The sequence below is a fragment of the Propithecus coquereli genome, unplaced genomic scaffold (genome assembly GCF_000956105.1).
Source record: "Propithecus coquereli isolate 6110/MARCELLA unplaced genomic scaffold, Pcoq_1.0 Scaffold123, whole genome shotgun sequence".
NCBI classification, from domain to species: domain Eukaryota; kingdom Metazoa; phylum Chordata; class Mammalia; order Primates; family Indriidae; genus Propithecus; species Propithecus coquereli.
In genome coordinates, this window is record NW_012136414.1 from 1,973,544 (window position 1) to 1,987,397 (window position 13,854).

Sequence of the window (13,854 nt, forward strand, 5' to 3'; positions counted from 1 at the left end):
TGCTGGAAGATCTTCAGGGGTAATAACACCATGCATGGAGCTGTCATCTCCTATGATAACAAGGCCTTCTTTTGGAATAACTCCTGAACGACCTACCTGAGGCTATTTTACAGTTAACTTTTTAAAAAATAAATAGAGTACATTCTAAAATAACAATAAAAAGTATAGTATAGTAAATACATAAAACAGTAACATAATCCTTTATCATTATCGAGTATTATGTACTGTACATAATGTACATGCTATCATCTTACATAACCGGCAGCACAGCACAGGTTTATGTACACCAGCATTGCTACAAACACACAAGTAACGCATTGTGCCACAACAGCACAATGGCACGATGGCGACCACATCACCAAGGTAGAGCAATTTTTTAGCTCCATTATAACCTTATGGGACCACTATCATATAAGTAGTCCATCATTGACTCAAATGTTATGGAGCAGTGACTGTACTTGTTTAAAGTAAATGAAAACAACCCAATATTACACCATCCAGAGTAAGTTATTATTTTTAACATATCTTGAAATATCCTTTACATGGAAATGTTCATGCATTTTTTTTTTTTAATACATTGACTACAGTGCTAGAAAAATTTTTTTTTCCTTGGGGCCACAGTATTTTATTACAAAAATAGAATAAAAACTTCTAAAACAAAATGATCCTTTCTAATTTAATGAAAATTTGTTATTTTTTATTGTTTTCTGTGCATGAGTTATATGCAACTTGAAAAATAGTTCTCGCAGCTCCCAAAATGAATAGATATGTGAGTTACATATGCTTCACGAGGCCCCAGGCTCAAAACTAGCATGAGTTAAATACAACTCACATGACAGTTAATGTGTTAATAATGGGTATCACATCATATACGTCATTTGATATTCTACTTTTTAAATTTGCTATTTTCAAAGTATTTAATTTGGTATCAGCAAGCATTCTTCAAAAAAACTTATTTTAATGGCTACACAATACTTAAGCATACTGTCATTTAAAAATGTATTTAATGATTCCCCTATTTTGAGCATTTGTGATGTTTCCATTTGTTAGTTATTGAAATCACTTGAGGTCCTCTCTTCCTCACTGTCTGTGCTCTTTTTAACCCATTAGACCCTAGCTTCTGTTGGTAACACTCCAAAGAAAACATTATGACAAAGGTCCCCAATGACCTTCTAATAGCCAAAATCATAGGACTCTGCAACTACAAACAGTAACTGCAAACTTTAGAATCAGATGTATCTGGGTTCAACTTCTGACTTTACCACTTAGAAGCTATGTGATCATGAGTAACTTATTTAATTTTCCATGATTTTTTTTCTCCTCTGTAAAATGAAGCTCACTCTTACATTACTTTTGCTTATTAATGGCCCCGAAATGCAAAAGTAGTGATGCTGGCAATTCAGATATATCAAAGAGAAGCCACGAAGTACTTCAAGTGAAAAGGTAAAAATTCCCAATAAGGGGGAAAAAATTGTAGGCTGAGATTGCTAAGATTTATGGTAAGAACAAATCTACCTGTGAAATTGTGAAGAAGGAAAAAGAAGTTTTTGCCAGCGTTGCTCTTGCACCTCCAATTGCAAAAGTTATGGCCACAGTGCATGATAAGTGTTTAGTAAAGACGAAAAGGGCATTAGATTTGTGGGTGGAATATAGAACAGAAACTTGTTCCAACTGATAGCAACATTTTGCACTGGAAAGCACTGAGCCCATGTTAAGACTTCAGCAAGGGATCCTCTGAAACAAGTGACAACAAGCTATTTACTGCAAGTAAATGATGGTTATACAGATTCAGGATTAGGTTTGGAATGAAAAATATAAAAATCACTAAAGAGGCTGCACCTGCCGATGAAGAATCTGTTGCCAAATTTCTGGCAGAGTTGAAGAAGTTGCTTAAGGAGAAAGGATACCATCCAAAGAAGGCTTCAATTGTGATGAAACTGGATTCTTCTGGGTGAAGATGCCCAACAGAACCTCGATTCATTAAAGTGCAAAGGAGGCATCAGGGCATAAAACATGGAAGGACAGATTAACTCTGGTACTATGTGGCAACACTGTAGGGCATATAATAAAGCCAGGCATGGTGTACAGAGTGAAGAACCTACGCACTTTCAAAAACAAAATCAAAAATTATCTTCCCATGTTCTGGCAACATAATCAGAAAGTGTGGGTGACAACCATCTTGTTTATGGAATGGTTCCACCAATGATTCATCCCAGAAGTGAAAAAATACTTGGAAGAAGAAGGGTTGAAATTTAAATCCTGTTAATAATAGACAACGCACCTGGCCATCCTGAATCTGTTTGCTACGAAAGTGAAAATGTTGAGGTTGTATTTTTAACTCCAAATACAACCACACTGCTTCAGCCTCTTGCCCCAGGCATCATTCAATTTGTCAAGAACACAAATACCCACCTGGTATTTGATCACATTCAAACAGCAATTGATACAGACCTTAACCTGGACATAATGCAGTGCTGGAAATCATTCACTACTGCTGAAGCAATAATATTCATCAAAGCTGCAATGAATGAATTAAAACCAGAAACTATAAATGCCTACTTGAGGAACTTATGGAATGAAGTTGTAAGTGATTTTAAAGGCTTTCCTAGAGATCTATGGAAAAGTTAGGAAAATCATTCACACAGCAAGACATGTTGGTGGAGGATTTACCAACATGCTTTATGAAGAAGTTAAAGAACATATTGAAGGCTCTTGACAAGTGATAACCAACAAGAAATTGGAAGAACTTGTTGAGTCATCTGCAAAGTAAGAGGAGGTGAAGAAGAAACTGAAGCAGAATCAGCAACATGGCCGTTACTAAAATTTGCCAAAGTGTTTTGAGCTGCACGGACATTAAAGGACAAAATTATGGAATGTGATCCTGGGATGGAACACCATATTAAAGTCACCCATATGATCACCAAAGCATTACAAGCTCTTCAGCAATACTTTGATAAGTTAAAAAGAAAGAGACAACTTCAAATTACAATGTTCTTCCCAAAAATTTGAGCAAAAAAAACTTTCAACTATCAAGGATCCACAACCATCGACATCATCATCTGTACCTGTGATTGGACCATCAACATTTTTGTGGCTAGATGATCCGGGATCACCTGAAGTAGATGATCCTCCTTCTGATGTATTGTCAGAAGATCAGTAGTAGCCTAAGGCTATGTCACATTGCCTATGTCATTCACCTCACTTCATCTCATCATGTAGGTTTATCATCTCATATCATCACAAAAAGAAGGGTGAGCATAATATAAGAAGATATTTTGAGAGGGGGAACCACATGCACATAATTTTTATTACAGTATATTATTATAATTGTTCTATTTTATTATTGTTAATCTCTCACTGTGCCTAATTTATAAATTTAACTTTATCATAGGTATGTGTATATAGGAAAAAACATAATATATATATAGGATTCGTTATTATCCATGTTTTCAGGCACCCACTGGGGGTCTAGGAACTCAGTTAAGGGAGGACTACTATAGTTTTATGATCAGGTACCAAAAAGACGACTTTAAGATTTCTAGCCATGGAAGCCATTTATAGAAACTGTAGAAGGAGAAGGTTTGGTGGTAGGGGGAAGATGAAGTATGCAGTTGTGGCAGTTTTAAAAGTTAGATTACAAGTTCTTTCAAACTCTTCTTATCAAGAAGTAGAGACTAATTCCTCTCCTCTTGAATAAGGGCTAAACTTAGTGACTCACTTCTAACAAACTAAATATGGTAGAAGTGATATCATGTGAATTTTGAGGCAGTATTATGACAGATGAAACAGTTTCCATCTAGCGTTTCCTCAGAACACTTGTACTTAAAAGCCAGTCACCATTCAGTGAAAAAGCCTAGGCCACAAGAGGCCACATAAAGGTATTCTGTCCAATAGCCCCAGCTGAGGGCTAGCTATGTGGCCAACTGGCCAGTTTCTAGCTGAAGCCAGCATCAACCACAAAACACATGAAAAAGGAAGCCTTTGAGATGATTCCAGCCCCAGCCACCACCAGACAACAATCACATGAGATTTGGGGAGAGAACAGCATAGCTGAGCCCATTCTACTCTCAGAACCATAAGATTTAATAGTAATAAATGATTGCTATTTTACTTCATTAAATTGGAAGGCGTTTGTTACACAGCAATAGCAATGGTAGCCACAACAAAGAGCACAATTTCACTCTGAAAATAAGCATCTTCCATTACTCACACATAGACCTCATCAGGAAAACAACTCATTTTTGTCTTCAAAGTTACCAAATTGATTTTTTAAAAATCTAAGGTAACAAATTCATTACACTATATTCTGGAAACTTGTAAAATATGGAAGAAAATTTAGCCTATATTTGAACAAGCACAAAACCAGCTGTTAAATCTTATAGCCAAAGACAAATAACATTGATGGATATCAGTATAAAAATTGTGCGTGAAACTGGGCACCAAAGCAAAGTAAATCAACTAAATCAATCAAATAAACATATACAAATAAAAGGAGTAGGCATTTATTAATTTAATTAGTGGGAATACCTTCAAGAAGAAGATGATTTTCAGTAAATAAAAAAAGTAAATGAATTTGGTGGAAGAAATATTGGGTCTATTTACATATTCCAAATGCAAAATGGTAACCAGAGAAAGTTGGCAAGAGTTTGAGAGAAGCAGAAGACATTAATTTCAGAATAAGAAATAAGAAACATGAAATATTCTAGTGAAGGTTTTTTTCTGTTAAAACGTTTTTAAATAACTGATTTTTCAAACCAATGTTTCATAACGAGTTTATAAAATACTTAGAGAAGTTATGTAGAACTTATTTAGAAGTTATTACACTACTCAGAGAATTTATAATAGCATATAAAATCAAACAATCATACAAATCAATATACAAAATCACAATATTATATAAAAGTCATCATAATGACTAATTTAGCACTGCTAGGGGAATAAAAATTGTGGCCAGAGAAACAGATTAGTTCTCTAGAATGACTTGAATAAGATGAACAGCAGCAAACAGGAATTACTACTTTGTATTCAAGAATCATTACCACATGTTTGGGATAACACTATGCATATACCCTTCGCCTCCAGTCACACATACTCACCACGTTCCCACTCGCACTCATCAGTAACACCCTGTTTTATGAATACATAAGTATGTACATATATACACACACATATATGTATGTACTATACATGTACACATGCACACATGTATGTATGTATATATTTGTATATATGCATGTGTGTATGTACGTATATACGTGTTTGAATATATGTGTGCATGTGTTTTTAAAAGCCCATTAACGGACTTGATAATTACATAAAACCATACTGTGAAAAAAAAAACGAACTATTAAAAACATTACTAGCTGTTTCATACCTGAACTTGCAGGTACTTCCACAGTAATACTACTGTATGGTGGAGGAGAAGAGTCAGTTTCAAGTGCTGATGCTGAAGGAGCTGTCTGCACAACCTGTGGTGATGAGTTTGAAGTAGATGGCTGCTCTACAGCAGATGATTCTGAATTGTCCTCTTCATTGTGAAGCTAAGAGAATGAAAGAAAAAGAAAACTTTAATGTAATACTACTTATCTTTTTTAATTTAAGCTAATTTTAAAAGATCATTTCAGGCAAAGAATCACTTCTTGGCCAAACACAAAGTAAAATCGCATTTTTAAAAATGAAAAAAAAAATTTAAATACCTAATCATTTAGATGTTTAGAATTTTAATAGTTTTTCTATAATAAAGATGAAGTTCAGATTAAGAATTTATAAAGAAAAAAATTACAGTTCAAAATAGATTCAAATTTATGTAATACTATAGTAGATATCAAGAGTCTGCCAAGTAGCAGTCAGTACATAGCACAAAGAAAAGCAAAAATCCTAATAACATAGCACAATACCATCTCTACTACATTTGAATCTAGGATAATTGAAAATGGAAATGGAATTAATGAAATGGAATAACAGTGTATAAGCATTCTAAAAATGTGAAGTATTCTTAAGTAGGTTTTCCCAAATACAAAAAAAAATTACTTATAATGCAATATGAGCCAATGCGTATGTAAAATTCTAGAAAATGTTCATCACAACAAATTCATTGAGAGCTCAGTAAGTACTAATACAATAATATGTTGAGATCTTTACTCATTTAACTCATTTAATCCTCACAACAAACAAACCTATGAAGTAGAAATTGTTATTATCCCCAATTAAAAGGAAAAAAAAAAAAAACGGGAATTAAAGAGACTAAAAAGTAACTTGCCAAACACTACAACAGCTAGGAAAGGTAAAGTCAGGAATTAAACCCAAGCAGTGTGTGGCTGCGGACCTTTTACTTCATTTACGATAACCTCTGAAATGGTCATTCTTCAGGAATTGATAATAACTATACGCAGGCAAACTAACGATATGAGCCCAAGGCATCGATACTATAAAAAGTGATTCATCGGCTGGTGCACTGGCTCATGCCTGTAACCCTAGCATTTTGGGAGGCTGAGGCAGGAGGACAGCTTGAGGTCAGAAGTTAGAGACTAGCCTAAAAAGAGTCAGACCCCATCTCTACAAAAAGAAAAAAAAATTAGCTAGGTGTGGTGGCACACGCCCCTAGTCCCAGCTACTTGGGAAGCTGAGACAGGAGGATCGCTTGAGCCCAGGAGTTTGAGGTTGCAGTGAGCTATGATGACACCACTGCACTCTAGCCCAGGTGACACAGTGAGAATCTGTCTCAAAAAAAAAAAAAAAAAAAGATTCATTAAGAAGGTGCTATATTGATTCTTAAATATATTTGGAAAAGGCCTTATTAAAATATTTTTAATATACTTTTAAAACTAGAATCTCAGTTTCAAAAGAAATACCAGTTTTTAATATCATTTAATTTTCATACCTTAATTTATTCCTGTTACTTTAAGAAATTTAATATTAAAAAGAATTGTCCAAAGAAATTTTGTCATGAAGCTACTACACATACAAATTTTAATACGATGTAGCAAAATGAACAGGAATTTTGGAGTTTAGAAAGAACAGCATGTAAATTTTTGCTTCACCTTTTAGGAACTTTGATACACTTATCTTCTCAGTGTTCACCTGTAAGTTCTGAATACAGTCAAAATCCTCATAGGGTTGTAAAATAATATTTGAAAAGCATCTAACACACAAGATGCAATTAATAAATACTAGTCTTCTCCTTTTATTTAGTATATTTTATTTCATGAACTCAAAAAAGAAATCATGTGGTACTATCAGTTCAATAAGTAGTCATACACTTATCTCTAAAAAATAAAAAATATATATGCAAAGTAAAACAAGAGGTCGATTTACCACACTGCTCTTTGCATATGTCTTGGTAAGTGATCACACTAGCAAAACATTTTGTGAATTAATATACCTATTATAACTTAACAAAACTGTGATAAATACACCTAAAATCTATTTCTCAAATTACTAAGACAACTCACAACTCTTTCCACAAAACAATTCAAAGAAATTGAATTTGAAGACCAAACAATAAAGTGCACTTTATGATTATAAACTTTATGAGGTTTACATTTACTTGCAGCAGATTTCCAAGTAGGCCCTAAATGACTACCCTCTCGTCTAGCAACAATTTGCACCTGGTATTACAATGCATCTCCCATGCTTTCCCAGTACATAGTACCAAGAGAATTCCTCATTTAATCATCTTTAAGTGATCATATTTTAAGGGCAAAAATGTTAGATGAGCAAAGTAAGGCAAATAAAAGTAAAGCACAGATATTTACTTGGTAACATCAACTAAATAATTAATAGTGAAGGTGTCAAAAAGAGAAAACCACTTTTTCACATCTCCTATTAAAGCTGCAAATGTAGATACAATGAACTTTACTAAAGAAAAAAATCTTTTATAGCAAAACAGCTCTCCTCCAGTTCCTCAGAAGAAACACTCCTTACACCACATCAAATACATAAATGTGGTCCCTAGAATGACCCAGCCATTTTTAAAACTTGTCAAAATTTACTAAAAAACTACAGTGAAAGGAATAACTACAGACACTCATACAGATGAGCTCTGAAGTAAAGCTTTGGAACCTGTAAAACATACACCAATTTATTTCAACAGCCCTACGTAACACGTACAGCTTTACTTTTACAAGATTATAATGTACAGTGAACGCTGCTATGCATCAACAGTAAAACCCAATAACTCAGTCAACAAACTCTACCTACGGTAGCATATAACTTCCAATTTACTTTAAATGCCACCTTTCAATTTTGATATTTTGTAAGCAATAAAATTGCTTCTATAAATAAACCAACGCTGACTGCCTTTTAACTATCTCCATTACAAGAGTTCAAATCAAATTAGACAATGCCATTTGGGAATAATTTCCCTTAACCATGTTGTCAAATGGTTCTATTTTACATTCTTTTAACAATTATCTAAATATCCGCTTAGTCTCTATGTTCAATAAAGAAAAAAAAAAAGAAACAATTATTATTAAAAAAAGAAAATAAAACAATTACCTAAATAACAAAAAAAAAAGGAGGGGCAGGGTAGAAGGGACCTCCTTGTATATACAGTGATGAACTAGGCTCTGTGGCCCTACTCACATTTCACCTCAAAAACTATCATGCCAGCTCTTCATCCTTATGAGCCTCCTGAAAAAATGTGGGCAATATAGCACATGAAAACTAAAATATGTCTTTAATATAGCAAGTAGGCTGGTGAAAAGTTGCATGCTGAATGAACCACTATTTTTTTGTCTAAAGGAAAAAAGATGCCAAGAGGGCTAACTTAAAATTATCTGTAGCTAGTTTTATAGATATACATAAAGTGTTTTTAATTATAAGAAAACTGAAGGCCGGGCGCGGTGGCTCACGCCTGTAATCCTAGCACTCTGGGAGGCCGAGGCGGGCGGATTGTTTGAGCTCAGGAGTTCAAAACCAGCCTGAGCAAGAGCGAGACCCCGTCTCTACCAAAAATAGAAAGAAATTAATCGGACAACTAAAAATATATAGAAAAAATTAGCCGGGCATGGTGGCGCATGCCTGTAGTCCTAGCTACTCAGGAGGCTGAGACAGTAGGATCGCTTCAGCCCAGGAGTTTGAGGTTGCTGTGAGCTAGGCTGACGCCACGGCACTCACTCTAGCCCGGGCAAAAGAGTGAGACTCTGACTGAAAAAAAAAAAAAAAGAAAACTGTAAGCATTATGATTAACTCTAACTGGAAGTACAGCCTTCCAGTGTATAAAATAGTGTTTCTTTCACTTTTATTGGCATGTCTCCAATAGTATAGACCTTTATTCTATCTGAAGGTGATAAAATATTAATGTAATAATTGGAAGTTTTGCTTCTGAGAAGCTAGAGACCTCGCTGAATGTTTTCTAAAAGTACCAAGATGAGAATGTATAGATGTGCTATCAAGGGTTATGTGGCAAGCAGTGCCCTCTATCAATGCCTGGTGAGTTGGCCAGCAGTATGGCCTTTTTTTCATTTGTCTTTCCATTTCTTTTCTCTTCTGTTTTAATTTGGGCATAGGTTGGAATTACAGGAGAGAACTGTAAGATTTTGCTAAAAAAAAAAAAAAAATTAAAGTTGTAAGTAAAAAAGCTATCTAAAGAGCTGATTTTTTTGTGTATTACCATATTATGACTATACTTAGTATCAGAGGGCAGAACTGGGAATGAGTTAGTAGCTGCAGTGAGATAAATTTTAGGTTAATAAAAAAACTTTTTTTATTATTAGAGCTACCCATGGCACTAGCCTTTTTATGAGACAACAAATATTTTCAAGTAGAGTCTGGATGATGAACTGGCAAGGCTTTGGTATAACTAGGGTGACCACACCTATTTTTCCCAGGACATTTTCACTTTATACCTTTTGTTCAGAGTCCCCACCCAATTGAGCATTTTTCCTACCCTGTTCATTCTCAAAAATGTTCCAGTTTGATAAATGGTCAATCTACACATAATGGAGTTCTTGTCCTCAGTAGAATATTAGAGTAGATCACACGAAGGCTCCTTCTAACTCTAAGACACTATGATGCCAAAAAAAAAATGTCTAGAGTAGTCTCTATTATTCTACGTTGCCTTATTTAACACTTGATTAAGAGGAGAAAACAGATTAGAGTTGCAATAAAATCAAATGGCAGAGTCAAGCTACTCATCTAAGTCACCCTAGAAGAAAGTGAGCTACACCTCATTAGTGCTCCTAGGATTAGATAATTGCAGGTGATAAGAGAGTTCCACAGACAGCCCAGGTGTTCTAAACCAACGGCTCAGAAGAAACGTTTCCATTAAACAGTGCTGCTCAGTAAACGGAGCTAGATTTTCTACCAATAAAACTAAATTATACCAGTCTTTCATACACACAGCCATTTAAGCAAATTAATAGAATTTTCTTAAATTTAGGGTTCTTTTCCAAATTTTCCCACTAAACCTTTGTTCTCTCTAACCTCTTTTCTACTAGAGGGAGATGGCATAGGACAAAGCAAAAATATGAACCATTAGGAAACAAATGTATAAGTAGCAAATGAATATTAATGAAACACTGCAAGTTAGCAAATCAAGTCTAATTTTCAGCTTCTTGTTTTGAACATACACTGACATTTGGTGTGTTTTAGTATAGGCATATTTTCTACTAGTATTAACAATTCTTGTTAGCATCATAGAACATACAAGTATAGCCATGGACCATATAATGTTTCAGTCAACGATGGACCACCTATATGATGGTGGTTCCATAACATTATAATACTACATTTTTACCGTTTCTATGTTTAGATAGGTTTAGATACACAAACATTTATAATTGTGTTACAACTGCCTACAGTATTCAGTATATTAACATATCGTACAGGTTTGTGGCATAGGAGAAATAGGCTACACCATATAACCTAGGTGTAGTAGGCTATACCATCTAGGTTTGTGTACGTACACTTTATGATGTTCACAGAACAACAAAATCACCTAAGGACTCATTTCTCAGAACATGAAGTCAAGCGACGCATGACTGTATTTCAAGGTACTCCACAAAGAGCACCATGCGCTCCAATCCAGATGCTCCATTTCTTTTGAAAATAACACAATCTGGAATTGCAACCAAACAAAAAAATATATAAATCAGAAATAGTATCTGTCTTTTTAAGAAAATGTAAGGAAAGGGATAATTAAAGGGGCAATGAAGTGATTGAAGAATAAAAACCCAAATTTATGTTGTCAGACTAGACTGTTTTTCTGAGCTCCAGACTTGTGTATCTGTCCATTACTCTATCTCTTAAAAAGACACTAAACATAAGCACATACAAAAAAGAGCTCTGGGTCTGTATATGTTAAATTTTTTTCCTCCCATGCCTCACTCACCGCCTAGCTAATTCTATATATTGTTCAGATCGCAGCTTAAAATCAAATTCTCAGGAAAGCCCTTCTTGTCTCCCAGTTTACTTTTGGGAGACAAGAAGGGCTTTCCTGAGAATTCGACTCTCTCCTAAGAACTTGACTCTCTAACACAATCTTAACCTTAACCCTGTTCTTCAGAGCACTTACCGCAACAGCAATTTTATTTTATGTAATCATTCATTTACAATCTTTCTTCCCGCCAAAGTAAGAGCTCTACAAAAGCAGAGGTTGTATCTGTCTTGTTGAACCTGAAAATAAAAGTCGGTCCTCAAAAGTACAGATTCTGCTTTGGTTAAAATTAGACGAAAATACAATATAGGTCACCAGTCACAATAATATAAGATGGAAAGCAATGAGAGAGAATAACCTTGTTAACCCAAGTAATCTGAAATCCCTAATAGCTAATTATTACTTTCCTTAGTAAGTTAAGGGAGAGGGCTTTGGAGAACATTTACATCTCAAAGACCTCCGGAGGACAAAGAAGCCAAACAGGTAGGCTAAAGATCTTACATGAATTTCTATTACATTTGAATTACAATTCTGGTTAAATTCTTTTTCATATGCTAAAACTGCAACAGAAATATACTAATCCTAAAATTCCCTCCTTGCATACAACATGCTCTATATAGAACACTCATTAGTTGTGTTCACAGTCCTTTCATTAAATGATGTATGCTTCTCGAAATGTTATAAAATATCAACAAAAAGACACTCTCTTCACAATTCTATTTATCTTCCTCAGAGCTAACCTAAGAAAATATGCGTTGACAAATCTGTCTACAATTATGCCTCTTTATCAACAGATAAGATCTTAACAGTTTACTAACAGCTTGCTGATTTCCTAGTCTTCAAGGAGAAAAAAAAAAGAGAAAAGAAAAAAACAACATAAAAGAGAAAAATATTTGAGTGTGCTGGGCTGGCACCTTCTCATGTTTCCTTTACTCTAAGGTAGTCTATCTTCCAGGGCACTGCTCCCTGCTGGCCTCCACTTACTTTCTCAAAATCTCCTGATTATCCGACAACCTAGCTCGCATCATTTTAGCATGAAAAGACCATAATGTGTGTCATAAATGTCTATATATTTCATCATGGTAAGGTATTTGGTCTCACTTTTTGTGGTTTTATACCACAATATGTGTTAGACATAACATATTTTAAGTTTACTTTTTAAAAACAGCATTTTTTGGAGTCTGGTCACTAATTTGGGCTTGTGTCTCTCCATAGTGCAATAACCTGATTTCATCAATGCATACAGCTTTTTGAGATATATTTGTTAGTGACTATGCTGTAGTCTTACACAATTAGGGTAGACATGATTGTGTCCCTAAAATACTTTCCACCCCTCTTTCGTTATAAATCCACAGTGATTTGGGTGGAAATTAACCCACTCCACTCCATGACTAGGCCCTGATTATCTATTTAATACAACAGTCAGGATACTCCTTTGCCACAGCAACTGTTTCCCAACCAGCATGACCCTCCTCCTGAGAAGGATACCTGGGTCACAGATAGGTGATAAGATAAGCTGAGATGATCCATTTAGAGAATCCATCCAAAACTGCTGTGGATGGTTGGGAGAGAAATGATGACGAGAAAAGGAAAGTTGGATGAGTGATGAGCTCCGCCCCCAGCCACTTCCTCAACACAGCTAAGAAAACATCAAGGCACTTCTTAGTCTTTGCGTAAATTAACAGAGCTGACTAATTTTCAAAACAAACCTGCCTCCCATCAAATGTGTTCTATTAGAAATGATAACACAGGGTGATTCAAGTTTTTAAGATTTTCCTCCTTAAGCGGCTTGAGGACCATAATTTAACCCAGATGGAGAAGTTATTTCAATACATTTTTTAAAAGCAGAAGAAATTTTAAATAATGTTTAGAGTTATAAAACTATTTAAATTTTTAAATTTTCAAAATATTCCAATGCTCTGATTTTTACACTAACATATTAGTATTCTACCCAACATAGGCATTGATAATATAACAATGGCAATTTGTAATAAAAAGTTTTATTCCTTCTGTTTCCTTAATCAAATTAAGTAAGAACAGTTTGACAGATTCTCCAGTAAGTTTCTGATTTGCATGTACCAAGAATTAGTCAGTAAATGCAGTAGCTGGTAAAGTTTAAAAAGGGCATGCACTAGAATAGTCATAGTGTAAAACTGCAAAAAACAGAACTATCTTACGGCATATGTGCAGTAGAATCAATAGACTTAAGGGGTTTATTTCCACAGTAAAATATTGTAAAGCAATGAGAATGAATGATCTGTAAGTCCATGCAATAATGTAGCTGACTTTTACAAACAGTGCTAAATGAAGGAATCCAGACACAAAAGCAAAACGTAGTGTGTGATTCCATCTATGTACAGCATAAGGACAGGCAAAACTTCTCTACTGCGCAATTAGAAATCAGGATATAGGTTAGCTTTGACCAAGGCTGAAAAGGGGTATTTATCTGGTGCTGGAAATAATCTGTATCTAAATCT

The 13,854-nt window shown here is 34.7% G+C and overlaps 1 protein-coding gene across 2 annotated transcripts in view; it reads right to left on the reverse strand.

The window, feature by feature from the left end:
* Window positions 1-13,854, reverse strand: part of NDFIP2 (Nedd4 family interacting protein 2) — a 67,388-nt gene that overhangs the window by 24,578 nt on the left and 28,956 nt on the right. For both annotated transcript variants that reach the window (XM_012637775.1, XM_012637776.1), the window contains exon 2: window positions 5,375-5,540. In XM_012637775.1, coding sequence (XP_012493229.1) covers window positions 5,375-5,540 — 166 coding nt within the window. The remainder of the gene's footprint in view (window positions 1-5,374; window positions 5,541-13,854) is intronic.